The sequence below is a fragment of the Eulemur rufifrons genome, chromosome 29 (genome assembly GCF_041146395.1).
Source record: "Eulemur rufifrons isolate Redbay chromosome 29, OSU_ERuf_1, whole genome shotgun sequence".
Taxonomy (NCBI): domain Eukaryota; kingdom Metazoa; phylum Chordata; class Mammalia; order Primates; family Lemuridae; genus Eulemur; species Eulemur rufifrons.
In genome coordinates this window covers 22,129,447-22,150,898 of record NC_091011.1, presented here as the reverse complement: position 1 = coordinate 22,150,898, position 21,452 = coordinate 22,129,447, and the positions used below count along the sequence as shown (strand labels likewise).

At 41.1% G+C, this 21,452-nt stretch overlaps 1 protein-coding gene across 2 annotated transcripts in view; it reads right to left on the bottom strand.

The window, feature by feature from the left end:
- PDE1C (phosphodiesterase 1C) overlaps positions 1–21,452 on the bottom strand; it is a 485,677-nt gene that overhangs the window by 54,587 nt on the left and 409,638 nt on the right. For both annotated transcript variants that reach the window (XM_069461523.1, XM_069461524.1), the window contains 4 exons: positions 14,922–15,003; positions 11,282–11,402; positions 9,408–9,583; positions 532–762 (listed from right to left, as the gene is read on the bottom strand). In XM_069461523.1, coding sequence (XP_069317624.1) covers positions 532–762; positions 9,408–9,583; positions 11,282–11,402; positions 14,922–15,003 — 610 coding nt within the window. The remainder of the gene's footprint in view (positions 1–531; positions 763–9,407; positions 9,584–11,281; positions 11,403–14,921; positions 15,004–21,452) is intronic.

Here is a 21,452-nt window from a genome sequence, read left to right as displayed (position 1 = left end):
ATTAAAATAGAAAGCCTTGTGTCCCAGGAAACTCCTCGGTCCCAGGCAAACTGGGCAGGCTAGTCACCCTGATGTGTACACTTATGCACATATAGACACATAGACACGTACTACAGGAATAGGCCTTAGGAAGACCTGGGGCCTCACCCTTCTAGGGAGATGGTACATACGGCAGACTGTCCACCCATCTGGGCAGTGAGCACTCGGGACTGTGCTGGGGTTATACTAATGCTATACTAATAGTAATTTCCACCTGGTGGGCAGGCAGGCACTGGCTAGAGTCTCCAGGGCAGCTGGGAAGGGCCAGAAAGCTATAAATCTCCCCAGAGAGAATGACACAGGTGAGCTGGTGGCTGTTTCAGATGGGATCCTGATGGCACCCACGGCCCAGGGAGGTGCGGTCAGCAGGAATCGGATGAGCAGGGAAGCCTCCGAGGGCTGCTGTCATGGGTGAGGCTGTTTGCCAGTTTCCATTCATCATGTCATTAACGCCCGGAAAAGAGCCTTTCCCCAGCGCACAAGTGTACTCACCATTCTGTTGCTTTTCTCCTGACGACTTCTCAGCTTTGGAATTTTTCCCACGGGGGTTGTCACTTTTGTTTGTGCGCGTTCCATTGACTTGATTCTTAGCTTCTCCAGATGTCTTTTTCTCAGCCTTGCCAGATGTGCCTTCTTCAGCCTGGCTTTTGGCCTCCATTTCCTTCTGCTGTTCCTCCGCGGCCAGGCGAGCCTTTTCCTCTGCTTCCTTCTTGGCCTTCTCCTCTGCGTCCATGGCCAGTCAGGAAAGGCGCAGCAAAGAGCAAAAGAGGTCAGGCCATTAGCAGAATTACCTCTTTGAACACACTAAGGGGACCTAAGGTGTTTACCGAGTATTTGGGTATACTGTTGGTTAATTCAAGTCAGACTGGCGTGTGTTAATATATTCAGGAAACCAACAAAATAGGTTCATGATGATGACATTTCTGAAAACAGTAAGTTAGAGGAGGAGGCAGGGAGAAAATAAAAATAAGGATAATAATTAATAAACCAATACTGCAATGGTATTATTAATATTGTAATTATCGATAGCTTCTATTGCATGTGTCCTCTGTGCCAGGTATTATGCTAAGTGCTTTTCAAGGATTATTTCTTTTCATCCTCAAACCAACCTTCGAGCAGCTACTATTATTTGAAAAATGTGAAAATAAGGCTCAGAGACATTACAAAAACTTTCCCACAGCCACAGTAGAAATTGGAGTTTCACGTAGGTTTGCTTAAGACCTAGAGTTTAAACATAAATAACTGATTACAAAACAAAAAGTCAGGAAAAATAACCACCACTAGAAAAATGCACATTCAGGACACTGTGAATTTAAAAGTAGGAAGAGGATAATTAAGCCTTATGGAAAAAACATGGTCCTCAAACTGTCCATAAGATTAGAAGTTGCCTTTAGTTTGGTCAGGTGCCTGGTCTGTGTCCTCCCTTTTGATGAGATGTCAGCATTATTTCCAATTTGGCAGATTATAAAAGTGCCTGGCTCTGAGCTTAATCAAAAACACAGCCTAATTGCGCAGGTCAAGTGCTTATGAAAAGACTGGTTAGTTCATCCAACTCATATTTATTGAGCAGCTATAATGTCCAGCACTGATGCAGGTATTGGGAATATAGCAGCAAGCAAGACAAACGTATGGAAAAGACCACAATTAAGTAAACAAATGAGTAAGATAATTTCAGATTGTGAAAAGTGCTTTGGAAAAAACTTAAGCGGAATAATATGATGGAACACGGGGAAGGAGGTGGCATTAGAGAAGAAAGCAGAGAAGGCTTCCTTAAGAAGGTGATATTTGACCATGTCCTGAACAATGAAGAATTGGCTGTGTAATAATTGGAAGAAACAGCATTTCAGGCAGAGGAACTAGACAATGCAAAAACCAAGAGGCAGGAATGAGCTTGGTGTATTTAAAGGACACTGAGTTAGCCAGTGTGGCTAAAGAAAACTTGGCAAGGGATTAGTGCCACATGATGTCTTTAAGTGACCAAGGAAAGGCAGGGTTCAGACCCTGCAGGGCCTGGGAGGCAACAAGGTGGAGCTGGGTTGTAGAAAGTAACCCTCATGGAAGGCGCCCAACAGAGACCAGTCCTGCCTAAGTTCTAGAGACTCACCCCATCTAGCTTTCAATTCACTCAAAAGGCCTTCCAGCCTGTGCCATCAACTTCCACTGGGAAAAGCATTACTGCATTTTTCTCTACGTGTGTTAAACATGTCTGTCTTAGTATTGTGTTGCTTTAAAGGAAATATGAGAGACTGGGTAATTTATGAAGAGAAGAGGTTTATTTGGCTCACAGTTCTGTACAAGAAGCATGGCACCAGCATCTGCTTCTGGGGAGGGCCTCAGGAAGCCACTACTCATGACAGGCAGCAAAGGGGGAGCAGGTGTGTCATTTGGTGAGAGTGGGGAGCTAGAGAGAGAGGAGGGGGTGCCCATGCTCTTTTAAACAATCAGCTTTTGCAAGAACTAATAGAGTGAGAACCCACTCACTATTGTGGGAGGGCACCAAGCCATCATGAGGGATCTGTCCCCATGACCCGAACACCTCCCACTTGGCCCCCCTTCCAACATTAGAGATCAGATTTCAACATGAGATTTGGAGGGGACAAACATCCAAACTACATCAATGTCTCACACCTTATTATCAGGGGTCCACGTTATTTCCCTTGTCCTGGTCCTGAAAAAAAGCTAGCTATCATAGATAATGTGTTTACTTGTAATCTAATGGACACCAGACTGTTCATGCACCTGATCATGTTTCCCTGCTAAAGAGCTCAAAGGCCAAATTTGGTCCAGGTTCCCATGTTCACGAGGCTTTATGGCATGTGTTTTGTAGATGTCTCTCATGTCTGGCTTTATTCTACTTTTCCTGCCCTTCCATTTGCTTACTTGAGGTGTCCTCCTTAATATATTAGGAGGTTTTCAGCCATCCTTTCATTCACTGCTCCATCCATCCATCCATGCAAACTAAATGCCCTGGCCTCACTCCAGACAAACCAAATAAGATTCTGGAGGGGGAAGGGCAGGAATATAGGATGTTTTAAATGTTTTCCAGGTGATTCTAACATGCAGTCAGGGTTGAGAATGACTTATTTAAATTTTAAATGTTTCTATTTGGTATTTCATGACATTCTACTTCCAAACAGGATATATTTATAACTTACATTGAAAAAGTAAGGAAAGATTTCTTTACAAATAACATAATTATGTGCATGTTCAGTGTAATATGACTTCTACAGAAAGGGACAACCAAAGAGTGAAAGAATGCCCCCGCAGAAGATGGTGAAACAGCATCTTCAGTAGGGTTCAGGGCCACACTCAGAAGGCCCCCTAGAATGTTCACTCGGGCTTCCTCTCATCCTTCCTTAGTGCCCTGGGGACAGGGTTCAAACGTGATCTCCATCACTAAACTCCCAGTACGTGGCACAGCACCAGAGGATAGCATACACTCATGAAATATTCATTGTCTAAATGAAATGTACTCCATGAATGTGATTTCCCCTATCTGCCATTGTCACCTTATTGTACATATTCCATCTTCAGCAACCTAGGTTGGCATAATGTAAAACATATACAAACTCTCAAGTCTTATCCTGAAAGAGTTATCCATTTGGCAAATGTCAGTTTCCTAGTTTCCTTAACTGCTAATGTAGGTGAGTAAAAAGATGACTGTTATTACTACAGAGAGGGAAACTGAGGAAAGGGGGAGGAGAATTCATTCATTCTCAGAATCTGGTATCAGTTCCAAAAAATAATTTACAACCCCTCACACAATCCCCACTGAATCCATGGCAAACTTTCAATATTCAAAATATCCCCAAGTTGGAAATAAGTTTGATAAAAACTGAAGGTGTTAAATTCTGGTTTGCTACAAAAGGGCATAAAATATTATCTGAGCCAGAAAAATTTGTTTGACAACTGAGTCAGACCAATTTTCCAGGGGAAATTTGGCCAAAAAAACCCACAAAAAAACTGGGTAGGAGGTACATTTCAGAAGCAAATATTGTTTTGCTCAACTGCAGCTATCAGGCAATTAATGTTTAAATCAACTAATGGCAGCTCTTCTGACATCATGACCAAACTGGATATGAGTCTGCCGCACCGTGTGATTCCTTTCTCTGCAGCGATCACCTTCCAGTGGGTGGCCCTGCGATGGTGTTCACCTTCTCTGTTTGACACCTATGTCTGCCTCATGTCTCTGAGATAGGTGATATTGGTGTGATCAACCATACAGTACCCAAAGTGCTAATACTCAAAACGCATAGACAAAAACCAGCAAGAACATAAATAAGAAAAATAAATAAATCAATGAGAGGTAGATCTTTTCCACTGCAACTAGATTCCCTTATGTTTTCAGGGTGAAATTATTAGTATAGATGACATTTGCCTACAGTGAGAAGAATCAGGTGGGAACACAGTTAATGTGTACATGCTAACATGTTCCATTGATGGCATGTATAGAGAGAATTAATCTTTCAGGTCTTAGATTTAGCATCCTTGCACTCCTAGGCTTCCAGACTAGTAGAAAGCAAACAACATGGTTCACCTCTCTTTCCTTGGCTTCTCATTTCAAACTATCTGTGGTGATGAGATTCATGAAAAGGGCCAATAGCAAGCAGCTAAATTACATTTCTTCCAACAGAGAACCAGTTCTATCCCACACCGAATGTCTGCACAGTCCTGGAGAAATACACTCACTTCTTCATTTAATTTGCCTTCCTGGTACGATAGGCTCATAGTTAAAAATAATATGGTCTAGTTATCCCTTGATATAATTTTCTGAAATGTCTACTTAAACTACCTACCAACCAACAGAGAGAAAGAAAGGGAGAGAGAGTGAGAAAAATAGAGAAAGTGACCGAAAAAAGCCAACCAAAATACTGTATGAATTTTGAATAGTCAAGTCTCGATTATACACAAGAACAACAGAAAGGCATTTCTAGACAGTTAAGGATTCAGAGGTGTTCGCAAAGGAACCTCCTGAAAATTTTAGTCAAAGAAGTGTTCCAGGTGAGGCATGCTGGCTCACATCTGTAGTCCCAGCTACTCAAGAGGCTGGGTTAGGAGGATTGCTTGAGCCCAGGAATTCGAGGCTGCAGTGAGCTATGATTACATTGCTGCACTTCCATCTGCCAGTCTGTGTGACAGAGTGAGACCTTGTCTCTTAAAAAAAAAAAAAAAAAAGAAGTGCTCCGGCTGACAGTAAAAAATCAATCAATATTAAAAACTCAAAAATGAGTAAAATATGTTAACAATATACAATGAAACTAGTAAAGCTTAATGTTAGATAAAAGTAATTACTGTTAAACTGGAGGTAAAATGATGCAAACATTAAAAAAAATGTCAAGGATATGTTGATTATAAAATAACAATTAATGATGATGAAGGAAGTGAGTAAAAACTCACTACATTTCTCAGTATTTGCAAAGGCATATGACTATATACTATTTCATGTTGACATTTACAGAGGCTTATAACTCAAAAAACATAAAGGCAATTTCTGGTAAAATAAAAATAGGATGTATAAAAAATACCATCAGCAAAGTTAAAGGCATATGACAAACTGGAGTGGAGGAGAAATTGCAAGATATTTTAAAAACTGTGAATAATTATCACTTCAATTTATAAAGAATTATTATGAATAAATAATAAGAATGTAAACAATCTAATGGGAAAAATGAAAGGTGAATAGCATAGAGAAATAGACACTCTGCTATATTTCTAACTGGGAGAGAAAATTGGTAAAACAAAAAATGTCTTGACAGAAATTTGAAAATACATACCAAGGGCTTTAAAAATTTCATCTACTTTGACAGAGGAATTCCACATCTAGGAATTTATCCTGGATAAACAATCAGAATTAGGCCCAGAGACTTTTGAACTTGCACGTTCATAACATTATATGGAACAATGAAGAGCTGGAAACCTAAATGCTCAGTTACAGAGGAAGGTTCAACTACGGTATTCCATACAATGTAGCCATTAAAATCAGAATATTCAGTATCAGGATAAAATACTCAAGACAGAAATGGAAAAGCAGAATACAAGATAATATTATATTATGATCCCAACTTATGGGGAAATTTTTTACTTATACATAGGCATAGTAAAGCAAATTAAAAAGAATTACATCAAATTTTAACAATAGTTATATATGGCTAGAGAGGTCATACATAATTTTTATTTTCTTTTGCATACATATTTTTCACATTTCTGCATTTGTAATCCAAACGCATGTTATTGCTATACCAGAAAATAAATGTTAAAAAATTATTAACTGCTGAATGGAAATTAATCAATCTTGATCAGACTTGCAAATTGTTGTACTCATGCATAGTTGGTTGAGAATAATGATTTTTAGCTCTGAGAGTTACACACAAATACTGATTTAATCTTTCTTAATAACTATGGGTTCTGGCCTACCCTGGCTTTGTAAATCAGGTTGGATAAGAAAACCAAGACCCATTTCTGATCAGTTTAATAACAATACATGTTCAAGTTCCCCATGCCCCGTGGAAGGCAGGCTTTCTTGAAATTAGGGTGCTTTGGAAAAAAAGAGCAATGAGCAAAATAGCCTGGGATAATCCAGTGCAGACCCACAGAAAACAGATACAGACTGGATTTCTTATTAGCAACAGGCAACCAGTCAACAGCATCACTGGGAGGCTGAGAATGTTGTAAGATATTAGGTATAGGTTGGTATTTTTACCACCAGCTTCTTAACTTTGCATGCAAACCTCTAATCTTCTTTTCCAATTTGCATAAATAAGAGCTACCACTTATTAGGCTCTAGCCATGTGCAGACTCTGTTCTCAGTGCTTTATATATATAATTTCTATTATTTGCATCAACTCTGTGATGTGCATCATCATCTCCAAAATGGAGTCTCAAAGAATCTATCTGAATTTGCCAAAGAACACCTTGCAAGTCAGGATTCAATTCTCCCTTTCCCCCACTAACTGAAATTTACTTTTATAACCAAATTATCCTCTCAAAAATATCCATAACCCAGGCTCTGCGCCTTTGTCACCCCCTTTCTCCTTCTTCCCATTTCTAAATGCAACACCTCCTTCAGGTCTTCACCCCAGGCGTCCTTCAAGTTCTGCTACACAATGCCTTCCCAAACACCCCAAGCGGTGTTAGGGACAACTCCTATTATGCTTCCAAAACAGCTTAAGCACACAGTACCTCTATTTGTATACCTCATACATTTAAAAATTATTAGCTGTTTATTTACTTGTCCTTTTTTTAAGGGCCAGTTTTTCCCCAGAAAAGAAACCATCTAATGTTTCCCCCAGTGATTAGTTTCGGAAGGCAATTTTAGTAACCCAGATAATTGCAAACAAATTATTTTGAAGTACCTCTTTAAGTTGCATGTTGTCAGGAATTGGATTTTCAAGTGTAATGAGCATAATTGATTGCAAGGGAGTGCTTCTTTTGAGATGATGCAGTAGCTGCCATCGCTGCTTGCAATGCCTGCCCATGGGGAGGATTTAAATGTTTAAAGCATTTGACTGGACTGGGAGAGGGTATGCTTAGAATATGGAAGAGGTGTTGGCTCCCTCCATAGCTCAGGGTGCAACATCTGTCCTGAAAGGATAAGGGTCTGATTATGCCCAAGGCACCATAAATATAAATCCTTTGCCTCACCTGAAATGAGCAGCCACGTGGACAGGATTCTGTGGGCAAGTCACAGTGGCTGGCCTTTGAATAACTCCAACAATGGGGATGTTTCTCTCCTACACCGAATGTATGGGAACCAAGACCACCAGAACATGCTCTTCCCTAGTGCACCTTCCCTTCTTCTCACCTGGTGTGCTGACACTGGGAGGATGAAGCTGTGGGACGTTGTGTTTTGGTAGAAAACACTTTTTGCCTGTTGTGAGGGTCTAGGGCTCAGGCTAATAGGTGCTGGTGACAAGTGCAAGGCCTTGACTGAACTCCCATTCTTCCTCTGAATGAAATGCTACGACAATGTCCCTTCTCCTCCCCTGCCACATGACTGTGTGCTTTGAGGATGAGGATGTCTGTTATTCATCCCTGTACCCTTGGCACTGGGCACAGCCTGGCACACAGGAGGCACATGATAGATCTAGCAACCTCAAACTCCTGGGCTCAGTTCGAGACCTTCCTGAGCAAGAGTAAGACCCTGTCCCTACTAAAGTGACCATTGTTGAAGGCTCACCTCTGCAAAGCCCAGTGGGATCAGTCTCCTCACTGAGCCCCCAGACTCACCCCTGTTTGTATCCCTCCCTAGAATCAGGTGTCACAGCTTTAGACTCCTTATTTCAGGGTTTTGCTGCCTGTGCACATACTGCATCTCTACCTAGACCACAGTGTCATCATATAGTATGTGTGGATCATGTAGTATGTGTTCAATAAGCACAAATGTATGTATGCACAAATGAGTTTAAGCTTCCAAGACACACACAGGTTTCCATCTTTTTCTGTTGATAGTACCAAAAAAGCTACAACTTTTCTGGTCTGAGTTTTGGTGATGTTTGCTTCAGGGAATTCCTGTTTACTGATAAGTTACTATCATCTCAGAAGAGTAGTTCTATAGTCTGAGCAATGAGTGAAGGAAGGCTGGGTGCCATGGCTCACACCTGTAATCCTAGCACTCTGAAAGGCCAAGGCAAGAGGATCACTTGAGGTCAGGAGTTCAAGACCAGCCTCAGCAAGAGCAAGACTCCATGTCTACTAAAAACAGAAAAAATTAGCCGGACATGGTGATGGGCACCTGTAGTCCCAGCTACTTGGAAGGCTGAGGCAGGAGGATCGCTTAAGCCCAGGAGTTTGAGGTTGCTGTGAACTAGGCTAATGTCACAGCACACTAGCCTGGGTGACAGAATGAGACTCATTCTGTCTCAAAAAAAAAAAAAAAAAAAAAAAAAAATAAGAGTGAAGGAATACTGTGAATATATGAGGAAGGTAAAAATGCATGTAAGAAAATTAAATCTCCTTATATCCCAACATAATGGCCAAGGTAAGGTGGCTAATGGCTGGGCTTTACTCAAGTAAAAGAAGAAATAAAGGCCTCACAGTTGTGCCACATGACATGAAATGAGAATGACAAGATGGTCTAGCAGAAACCAAAAAAGTAGCCCCCATCTCCTGCAGAGTCTTCATACTAGAAAAAGGAGTTTAGTCACCGAGCACAAAAGGGCAAGATGTCAGGAGGCTTGGAGGTCAGCCACATTTTATCATGCACTGAGTGTTAAATATAACGAAGATCAAAAGATGGTAGATCCTAATATTTGAATCTGCATCCTGAGCGATTGTGTTTAATTTGCAACACCTACAAAGCAGGGAAGGCAATCCCTTGTTTTATGAGTGGGTACCGGATTGGTTTGGGCAGGTCTCCTGGAAGATGTTACCTTTGGGCACCTTGGCCCTCCATCTCTCCCGATTGATGTGCACCACCTCAGTCCAAGTGGCTTTAAAGCTCTTGTAGTCAACTGGGATGACGGAATTGTTGATTGGGGCACTTCCCTCTGACCCAGAGCTCTTGACACCTGAGCGCTTTGCATCTGCTGAGCTGATGCTGTTCAAGCTGGAGGACAAAATCATACCAAAGAGGACAGTTAGTTTTGAAAATGTCTGCCAAGGAGCAAGCCCAGGATAGAAGTGGTTAGCATTCATTGAGTTATTACTGTGAAATTATCCTATTTTCTGTAGATAACAGGTGGGGAATTCTGTATTTTCAGCAGGAAAGTATCAACATTGCAGCCTTTAGAATCTCATTTTTCCTCACATATCTTCTGTGCTAATTGGCTGCTTATTTTTTCCAATAACCAGAATCCCCTCACACAAATTTTGGCTCTTCTAGTCTCTAAAATTGACTAATTTGAACTCGAATTTCTACTTGATTCCACAGTTCACCTACCTGCTTCGACACTGACCACTTTCCCAAGTTACCCAGCAACTTGATTCTCTTTTACTCCAGCCCTACCCGTCCCCTGCACTCAGGGTCCCTCTGACCCCAGGGTCTCCAGGACCAGGACAAGCGATGATCTCTTTAACGTTGCTGGGAGAAGACGGAGCGGCACAGACAGCGTGGAGATTGTGGGAGATTGTGTCATGCAAAAGACCTGTCTTTATATGAATACTTTATGCTTTAAGCCATGGGTGACTGCGAAGATCATCCTTCTGGAAAAATTTCAAAGAAGTAACTCCTGCTCCCAGTGGTTAAAGCAGTGACTGATATGAATGCAACTTCACTAAAGGACAATTAAGGCTGAGTAGACAAGCAGGGCATGTTTCAACCAGTGCTCCCGAAGAGCTGCAGGGCCACAGGGACTCGGGTAGGGGGCTTCTGTCCCCCTCACTGGCAACCTCAAGAGAGTCAATCCACCTGGGCATCCCAGGGGGCCCACTGTCCTAATTTTCCTCTTGCCTTTACTCCTGTTCCTGCTCTTTGCTTCTCTTTGTCCTACTCATTCCATTTCTCTTCTTTCTCCTGTGTGACAAAGCCCAAGGTGTGGCATGGATGAGGAGGGGAGGAAGGTGGGTGGTAATAATGGTAGTGGTATCACCAATTAAGGCTAAGTGTTAGCTTTACTGTAGCTGGCACTGCTTGTGCCAGACCCTGTTCTGTGGGGGGCACGTGTGCTGAATAACTTACTTAACTTTCCCAGCACCCCACGAGTGCCATAGTCCACATTTGCTTAGACGAGGGAAGCAAGGCAACTGGCCTGAGATTGCACAGCTAATAGTGACAGGGTCAGGATTTTTACCGCTGGCAATCTGACTTCAGAGCCTGTGTTCTTCGGCTACTAATCTGTCCTTGATATAGTGATGTGGTGGCAGAAGGTGGTTTCAAACTTTCAGCTTTTTCTCTCTACTTCATTCTCTTCACAAACCTAGAAACCAAAAGTCAGTTTCACTTCTTGTAAGAGCCCTGATCAGTGGTCCTGTCTGTTTGGAGTATTAGAAGCAGGGACTATCTGGGCACAGCAGGTAAAAGTCTAGTGATTATTGTTGCCACAAGCAAAGGCCAGGAGAGAATGGGGCGTGGGGGAGGCTGGCCCCAGGACTTGCCTGTCAGGATTTGGTCACCCCCTTACAGGTCAGCCTGGAGAGTACAGATAGTACAATTCCATCTCCTCTGGGAGAAGGCAAGGGGCAGACAGACTCTTATGAGGAAGTAAGGCAAACATGATTATGAAATACCGCCCCCATCTCCCACAAGAGAATTCCATCCTCACGGACAGGCCAACCTCACCCCCAGCCCTCAAGCTTCTCCACTGACCTTGAACGCCTCTGTCCTGTAGTGCCAGTTTGGGAGGTTTCGTCGATTAACGGACTGACGATCTTTTCGGTCATGTCCGTGAGCACAGTGAAGGTAGGTTCCACAATGAAATCAATAAAACCTAAAAAGAAACAGCAATGTTTCAGAGGAATAACGCAATAACTCGGGCATTTCCTTTCTTCTAAAAAGCATCTATATAGAAGGCTCCAGATCAGTTTAGGAGAGAGTGAGTTGGTCTTACTCATTTAATATATTCCTTGATTTGAATATTATGAATCAGTTTCATTTCTCCTACATAACTTCCTATGACTTTTCAGTAGATAGTTCAATAACGTGCTTCAAAAATACATATTCAACCCTTGCTGTGTAACAAGGACTGCGATAGGAGCTGCATGAAAGACTGAGATTGAATAATACAACCTGGCTGTCTTCAAGAAATTTCTAGGAGAGATTAAATGAGCACACGAATGACCCCTGGAGTATGTGGAAGGCCAGAGGAGAAGCCCAGATGAAGGCCCCTGGGGAGGGAGGGGAGGGAGGATATTTTCCCTCCACTGAGAGACCTGTGAGCAACTTTGTGGAGACTGTGATGTTTGAGTTGAGCCCCAAGAATGAATGAGAGACTGTGGCTGTTCCCTGTGGGTGGGGGCCTGGGGTGAGACAGCGATGGGAGAGGGCGGGAGGAGTCTGAGGAGTGACTAGGGCAGGTGTAGGGATCCTTTTGGAGTTGGGGAGGGAAAGCTTAGGAAAAGCTCACCAACAGCTCAGGGAGGGAGGCATCTAATTGTCAGGTTAGGGGTTGGGACTTAGATGGGCACTGGCAGCCCCTGGAGACGTCTGGGCAGCACTGTCGTAAGATTTCTAAAATGTTCTTGGGAACATTGATCTGGCAAGATGGATGGGAAGGGAGAGAGCATGAGGGGATAAGGATGGGGAAATCATTTTAAAAGCTATTGCAATTGCTCCAACACAAGGTAAGGGAGGTGAGGACCAGTGCCACTGTAAGGTGGGAATGCAAAGGAGGCTCAGAGCCCGCACAGCAGGAGGTAGCACTGCCTCTTGGTGGGGTCAGCCAGAGAGGCCAGCAGCAAAGCAGGGGAACAGAATGTGGCCGCGGATAAGGGGTGGGGTCGGCTGCAGAGCTGCTGAGTTTGAGGCACAGCAGAGTAGGGTGGGAGAGGACAAGCAGAGTAGGACGAAACAGGGTTGGAAACTGGGAGAAGGGTCAGACCTAGAACTATGCCTTTGTGAGACTGCCATACTGGAGAGATACATGGAGTTGGGCTAGAGTGATTATCTCAACAACTCAAAGATACCCAAGGTTCTATGATACATCAGGTGAAAAATGTGAGCTAGAGCTAATGGGGAGAGGGTGATTCATTACGCAGCCACATGAAAGCTGGAAGGAGCTAAATACCAACCAAAGGAAATGCTGCCCGCCCCTCTCTGCAGGGGCTGTTTGGAAATGTAGAGGGCGTATTTGTTTTTCACAATGACTGAGGTGGGGTTGATACTGGTATTTAATGCTCAGCAGTGAAGGATGCTAAAAGTGCTACAATATAATTGGCAAAACAAGAATTGTCCCAACCAAATACCAACAGTATCCTGATAAGGAAACACTGGTAGCCAAGTTTGGATTACACTTAATTGCAGTATAATTTTAAGCCAAAACTGAAGTGTTTGATGAAACCATTTTCGCCTTTCTTTTTTCTCCCAAGTTCAACTCGACCAGAACCAACTCATCAGCTCCTCCACCCCTACCTTTGTAAATGGACTATGGTCCAACCACTTAATCTAGATTGCTGCCTTTATTTTAGCTTTGCCTCTAGCCAAATCCTCAGCACTTTCAGTGCCATCTCTCTTCTGGACAGTCTCTGTTACTGCCTTAGTTCTGACGTTCATCATCCCTTCCCTGTAATCCTGCAGTGGGCGCCCGACTGATTTCCTTGCCTCTAATCTTACTGAAAACCCTCCAATTAATCCTCCATGCTACTGGCAGAGATATCTTCCCAAACAGGGCTTGGCAAACTTCATCTGTAAAGGACCACATAGCTATTTTAGACTTTGCAGGCCATATCATCTCTATCAAAAACACTTAACTCTGCCACTGTAGTACAAAAGCATCCATAGACAATATGCAAATGAACAGGCTTAGCTGTGTTGTAATAAAACTTTATTTACAAGAACAGGTGGTGGGCCAGATTAAGCCCACAGGCTAAAACAAGAATTTACATATTTTTAACCTCACTTAAAATTCTTTAGATATGCCCTCATTTCCTACAGGAAAGTATAAACACATGCTATTCTTAACACAATATAAAATCTGGGCCTGATATGTCCCTCACTGCATCCTACTTCCTACCCACTGCTCTTGCCATATGGAACTGTTTAGAATTCGCTGACCATACTTACGTAGTTTTTAAGTTTCCCTCCGTTGTATATGCTGCATACACTGCCTGGAATGCCCTTCCGCCCACCCCTAAGTCACCGCTGATACACATCACCATTTACCGCCCTAGACAACGCCTACTCACTTCTTAGGACTTGACTCAAACACTGCCCCTCAATAAATCTAATATTAATAGTTCACACACTCTGTTTTGCACTCCATTGTACTATGTACAAAATTTTACCTTAGCATTGTAAAATTCTAATGGATTTTTGTTTTTATAACATCTTTCCCACCACCCAATACTAGTTTAATGATTTGAGAGCAGGCACCATGTATAATTTGTCTTTGTTCTTATAACATCTGCTATAGTGCCTAGCAGTGCCCAACAGCCAACAGGGATTCAATATATATTATGAAAAAAAAAAAAAGAATAAGCACTCCAAACACAAATGGAAAAATCCATAAATCCTTATTGAATTTCTTTTTTCAATGATTTCAGACTCTTCAAAGATGGAGATCACTGATATTTAATTTATATATGGCACTCAGACCCTCTCCCACAGCTGAGGATTTTGTAATGCATATACTATGGTTATTAGCAATGTGAAAGTTATCTTTACCCCCCGCCCCAAAAAAGTGCTTTTTTAAAAAAAGAAAGGAAGAGAGAAAGGGAGGAAGGGAGTAAGGAAGAGAAGAAAGAAACAAGGAAGGAAAGAAAGAAGGAAGGAAGGAAGGAAGGAAGGAAGGAGGGAGGGAGGGAGGGAGGAAGGAAGGAAGGAAGGAAGGAAGGAAGGAAGGAAGGAAGGAAGGAAACATTTTAAAAGAGTCATTCCTAGAAGTAGGGTGATCCAGGAAATGGGGCTGTCCTGAAAAGAGGGCTAGAAGCATTCATCAGGAGAAATGCCACGGTGACTTCAGTATTGCACGCAGAATGGAGAGGCTAAGGTAGAACAGGCTTCCTGCAAACTGTACTTATCAACTCCTTGGAAAGTTGAGGCCCCTTTGTCTCTTAACAGGGAATGACAGAGGCACCACAAGTGGCACTGTCTAATTCTCCATGAATGAGCCACATTTCAGGGAGAAGAATGAAGAGGGCGGCTCCATCGACCTCCTTAGGCAAAGCCATGAGCACCGCATGACAGAATGGAGCCAGTTTCTCAGCCAGAGAATCACTGCGAGCATCTGAGCTTACTTCCACGGCTTCCCACTCTGCTGCTCCTGCCATCCACAGGGCTGGCAAGCACGTACCTACTTGTGACTGAGCAACCATAGTCGACTTGCGGTCACACAGAGGAGAAAAAGGCAGCCCCAGCTCCGCTTCTCTGTCGCCCTAGAAAAACAGGACGCCACAGTAAATGAGCACAGTAAAGGAACAATAGGCTGAGCTGCCCAGATTTTATTTAACAACTTCAGCTGCCAGGAAGGCCACTGGTCTTTATTTTAATTATTGCAATTACATTATGGAATAAGTTCTTATGGAGACGGCTCCTCTGCATAAAAGACACCTAGAGGCTGAAGCCCTCCAGGGTCCAATTGTTCCATCCAACTGCAAAGGCTCACACTGTGGTAAAGAAAGCCTTGTTGGGCAGCAATGGGTCCCCCACAGAAAATAAGGCAACAAGCAATGTGTCGTGTGGACTGGAGCCAACACTGCGGTCAGAATTCCTGTTTTCTTAAGTCGTCCTGTGCCGACCTGTGGCCTTTCTCTCGCCAGTGACCCCCTCCCAGCTGTAGGCAGTGTCCAGAACTAAAATTCAAACTGAACTGATTCGGATTTACTCTAGTGCTAAAGCCACACACGACTGGAGTAAGTGCATCCGGGTTCTTCACCTCAGGGCTCAGTCCATAATGAAAAGTGCACCCAAAAGAACAAGAGTAAATAATTGCTTGCTTGGTTGATCAAGTCAGACAACAATAAAACATGGTTGTCTGACCAATATATTCTCAATCATGCCAAAAAGCATCACTATAATAAACAAGTGCTGTGGAAAGCCTAAATAATGATAGAGATGATTTTTAAAAAGTTGTACCAGAAGCTTAATACTTCAGTCCTACACTGAGAGGAAAAAGAAAAATCTGTCACCCTCCCTATAGTAGTGAAGCTGTGCTCATTCGTGTCCCTGGCCCAGGATCCCGGCTACTGACTCGTGCTTGAACCCTGCCTTTCTCCTACTGGATGTGTGATTGACCACAGGAAGGTTATTTTCCTTCCTTACATTTCAGTGTTATCAATTGTTAAATGTGGGACAGGAACCCCTACTTCAAAGGGTTATAATGAGGATGAAATGAGAAAAATGTATGTAAATAAATAAAAAGAACTATTAAAGGAACTATTGTTGTTTCCCAATAAGTAGGTCTAATATTTAAGGTCAAGATTTGAGAAACATTTAGTGAATTTGTCACATCTAACACAATCTGATTGTAATTAATATCGCCTATAAACTCACAGTAAATAAAAGGTAATAACAGCCTGCAACCAGGCCTCATTCAAACATGGAATGCTTTTTCTTTCCAAGGCATGCTTGCTACCAAAGAGAAAGGATGCTAGCTCACACGCACGCTTAATGTCAATGGAAAGGACGGAAAAGGAATGGGCTTCTGAGGAAGCTGAGCAGTGGGGTCACAATGGGAGCTGGGGACATCCAAGGGTCTCAGGAACATGCTTCAAGTGGCTCAGTTCCTTCTACACCCTTTTCCTGTATCAACTCCCCACGAGACATAATGGCTTCTCTGTTCCCAGGATGCCCTGCTGAGGACTGCTCTGTCTCTCAAGTGGCATGACAAAAACGATTTGAAGATAAGGAAGCATATTTGTAACATAAGTTCTAGTGGTGTAGTGACTTAGTCGGAGAGTCCAGCTAAAACAAATATTAAATAAAACCCTTTTTTATTCCCCATGTAGCAAGGATACAAGTTGTTTTCTTGGTACATTTTAATGGGGTGGGGGTATGTGTGAACACTCTCCACTTGGCTATTAAGGTGTAAACATTAATTTGGATTTCATTACTGAAAAGTTGCCTGATATTAAACAACTTCTAATTCCATGAACTTGCCTATACTCAAATCTATGTGCAATTTATATTTTTTATATTTAATTGAGCTGAGTAGAATCAGTTATTAAAAGCCTATTTTAAAACAGTGGTCATTGAATTACCTTTGGAGAACAGATACACTTATGAATTGGAAAAAAATGTGCTGAAAGTAATTTAGAGGAATGAACTTCTACTGGTGAATCCAACTTGACTGATAACACAGTATCGTATAACTCTGTATAGCTACTGACCCTTGTGGAATTATTTATATACTTTCCTCTTCATTGAAGAAGTCAACATTTTCAACAAAGGGCAAAAGTATCAGTTGTCACAAGGATTTGTTTTTAACTAACTCACTTTTTTTTCTTCCAGGACAGCTTAGAAAAATAAATAACTATCATTCCTATGGTAGAGGTTAAGATAACTCCAACTGATAAAGTCATGTAGTCAGCATGCAAAAGGAAGTTAATGAATATCTATTGAATGAATGAAAATACTAATTGGGTTGGAAGCACTCAAGTTCCTTTGGCCACTGGGACATTTATGACAGACAAGCTAGAGAGAGCAATTAGGCAGGTAGCTGTCACCAAACCCTCACCCTTCTCCTCGTCCGTTTCCTGTCCACACAGCTAGATTACGTTGTTTAGAATCACTGCCAGTCAGTGCTGGGTAACAGAACAAGAGCAGATGGGATGCGTTTCCAGCACAGTTCAGGCCTGGAGAATCTCCCATGCTTGCTCTTCTATGCTCTTCCCCCTTTTGCTGGCTTAATGTAGACAAGCACCTGGGAGGCCAGGTAGATGGCAGAGTCTGGTCTAAAGTCACTGCTCAATGGGGAGCCACCTGCCAATCAAGGAACACTTGTCCTGTACTTTACACGAGTGGGTGATAACTTCCATTTATGTGTGCTGTTACCCATATTGGAGGTTGTTCATTACAGCAGCTATATGTAAACAGCAAACCAGCCAAAAGAAACACGGGTCTTGTCTATATTGAAAGTTCACAGGGAAGATGACGCCTGCTGATGCCAGAACTTCCAAAGACATGTAGATAATATCTCAAGTGAGTCTTTTTAGGTGGAGTGAAGAGAAAGGAGACGTGTGGGAAGGCAACAGGAGGATCAAGCTGAACAAAACACAGCGACGTACACTCTTCTGTCCCAGGGGAAAAAGGCACAAACATAAGGTATGAGAAAAGTATTATGATTTTGGAGTTAGGATAGCATAGTAAAGTTTTAGCCCTTTCCTCTCTCGGAAATTATCACCTCAAAAATAAGGATAATGAGGAACAGAAATGCAAACATAAACACTAGGAAAAATCTGTAATCTCAAATCGAAGCTACACGAGGAAGGGCTGCCAAATACTGTGAACATCAGACAGGGGTGAGGCAAGATGCCAAGAGTCTGGGTGGAGGACAGAGATTGAATTGCAAGGAGCCCTGCAACTGCTGCCCACTATAGTCATGGGAAAATTCTAAAACACACACACACACACACACACACACACACACACACCACTTCACAGGAGCCTCATAATAAACCAAGGACAATTCCAGATAGCTTAGAATACTACTACTCTGATTTCTGCCTGGTACAAATCTTCAAACAGTTGGTACAAAAGAATGCATTTTGCTCAAAGATGGTAAATAATAACAATAAAGTGAAGAAGAAGGAGGAGGAGGATGAGGAGGATGGGGGATGAAAAGAAGGAGAAGGAGAAAATGGGGAGGGAAGAAGAAGAGGTAGGGAAAGAGAAAAAGAAGAAAGAGGATGAGGAAGCAGCAGCAGCAGCAGCAGCAGCAGCAGCAGCAGCAGCAGCAAAAACAGCAAAAACAAAACAAAACAAAATTTAAACAAACAACAGATGGAGAGCACTCATCAGAAAAATGGTGCCACCAAGTGATGACCAAACATATTGCTACTAACAGAAAGAAGCTCCTGAAATTATCCAGAACGAGGGCTCAAGGCAGCAAGGGCTAGCAGAGCACAGGAAACATATGGACGAGAAAACCAGAACCATATAACTAACAAAGATCACGCCGGAAGCAGCACACAGGAGAACTGTCCTTCATGAAAACACGTTAAGGGACATGTACAGCAGGAATGAAAAAAGCAGGCCAAACAGAGGGATAAAGAAATGTTAAAGAAATACAACAGACATGGAAAAGAAAGAAAATAGAGGCCGATATAAATAATTGTTTTCCCCAAGTAAGATAACTAAACGAATGGAAGACATCAAAAGATTTAATCAATGTAACTTGAATCTATAGAAGAAAAGACCACCCACGTCCCAAGAAAAGCCAGTGCAGAACAATCATTGAAACACATCCTAGAAATGTCACCAGGCTTTAAGGAAAAGAACTAATCCATAGGTTTTATATGTTTGAAATTTTCCATAATAAAAAGTTTTTTATGTAAAAGAAATAATCCTTAAGGCACATATGCAAAAAGATTTATCATCTATATGTGGAAATAATTCCAGCATGGCTTCAGCCTCTCCAGGGCAACACTCAAGGGTGGAAGACTTTTGGGTGATATCTGCAAAAGATCTCAAGGAAAGAAAGCTTGATCCAAAAATGTCATACCCAAGCAAACTTGACCCAAGTACAACAGCAGTAGAAAAACTTGCAAGCACACAGTAATGTGGTTTCTATGAGTGCTTCCAGAAGAAATCATTTGAGGAACAACTTTAGCCAACCACAAGATGAATGGATCGACCATGGCCAAAATGCTAACACTGAGTGGACCTAGACAAGAAGAACAATTGGATAATTATGTTTTGCCAGACTTTATTTATTTTCTACCTTTCTGAGTCACATGTTTTGGGTTGTGTTTTTTGTAAACAGCATACAGTACATGAAATAGAATACTCATTTTAAAAATCAGAACAACTTAGAAATACTATAACTGGCAAATAGTGACAAGGAATTAGTTACGTTATGAAAGCAAAGAGGGAAAGATGTTGAGAGGCAATAAATAAACACTGGCTTCCTTATCTTTTAGAGAGGGGGTAAAATATATCATTTAAATCTGATATATAAAGCAATAGAGTTATATTTAAATAATAAAGGTACACACTAGAAGAAACTAAGCAAGTTAATAAAACCACATAAATCAGGTGTTGGGGAGGAGGTGGGAGGAAGTAGAAGTTTACTAATTTTTATATCAAAGAAGTAATAGAAATAAATAGAGGATTTAAAGTTTTCATTATCAAGTTAAACACTAGAAAAACTAAAAACATAATATAATACTTCCAGATCATCAGAAGATACAAATATATAGCAAAGCAGATGGCACAGACAGTATTAGTGAGCTATTTCTAAAAAAACATAAAAACAGAAAGTATAATATAAAACATGATAGCACCTTAGCGCAAACATTTCTGTCATTTCAATAGATGTTAATATGGCTGGGTTTGATTAATAAGAGAAAAGAACCTTAGATAGAGTCATTAAAAAACTCAATTATACACAGTGTTTAAGACACACACAAATCAAAGTGTCTCTGAAAAGTTAAAAGTAAAAAGCTATGCAAAGATGGGGTTATATTCTTAATATGAGTCTAATTTGAATTCTAGAAAAAGCATTAGCTGAGACAAAGAAGAGGGCTTTATAATGATAAAGAGTACAATAAGCTATGCTATGAAGGGCTACAGTTATGAATATCCAAGAACCACATAACATAAAATCAGCATTTATGAAGCAAAAATTATATCACACAAAAAGAGAAAATAACAGAAATACCTGTCAACCCATGATAGCTCACCTTTTAAAAAATAATATATGAAATACCTAAATGATATAATTAAGAAGGTAGAATGTACCTGATGTTCTTTTAACTCTATACCCTGAAAATAAATCTACCTTTCATGAGTCATAAACATTCACAAAAGTCGATTATCTAGTAGGTGATATACAAATTTCAAAGCAACAAAAAAATTCTTTGATTGAATTTCAGTAGACACAAATTAATTAGAACCCTATTAAGCAAAAAAACCTACCACTGGAGAATTATAAACAAGGAAACAAACCCTTCAATCTGAAGCAACTCTTGGACAAAAGAGAAATCAAAGCCAAAATTACAGAATATTTAGTGAAGAATGATTGCGAACACTGCAGATAAGGACCTATGAGATTCATGATAAGACACAGTCAAACTCCTAACTTTCTATTTTCTAATATGAAATAAGCAAAAATGAAAATTAATGAATTCAGCAACCAACTCAGAAAGTTAGAAAAAATAAATAAAGTCAAGTAAAAGAAATGAGTTAATAAGAATGAAAACACTAATTAAGATATTATAAAACAAAAAAGAAACAATAAAACAATCAAATAATTAGATCATTTCATAGAGAAAAAGGGGAAAACCCAATTCATGAAATAAAAATGGGGAAATAATTATAGACACAGAGGAAATTATAAGAATTGTAAGAGATACTTGCAAAATATAAAAATGTACAATAATACAATGGAAATGAATCTCAAGGCTTTTACAAAAAGATGCATTTACCAAGGAGGCAAACTTCTACTTCTTTAAAGTCAATATTTCATCAAAATCACTCTGAGGCAGTGGCTTGAATTTTGTAAAATATGGTTATAAAACTGAAGCTGTAACTTACTCTTTTAGAAAAGCATGGAAGGTCTCATCCATCAGCACTGAGGCTATCCCCTTATTTTGAAATATAACCCAGCTTTCCAAATGCAATTTTTAAAAGGACTCCACAGCCCCATTGAGATTTCCCATTTGAA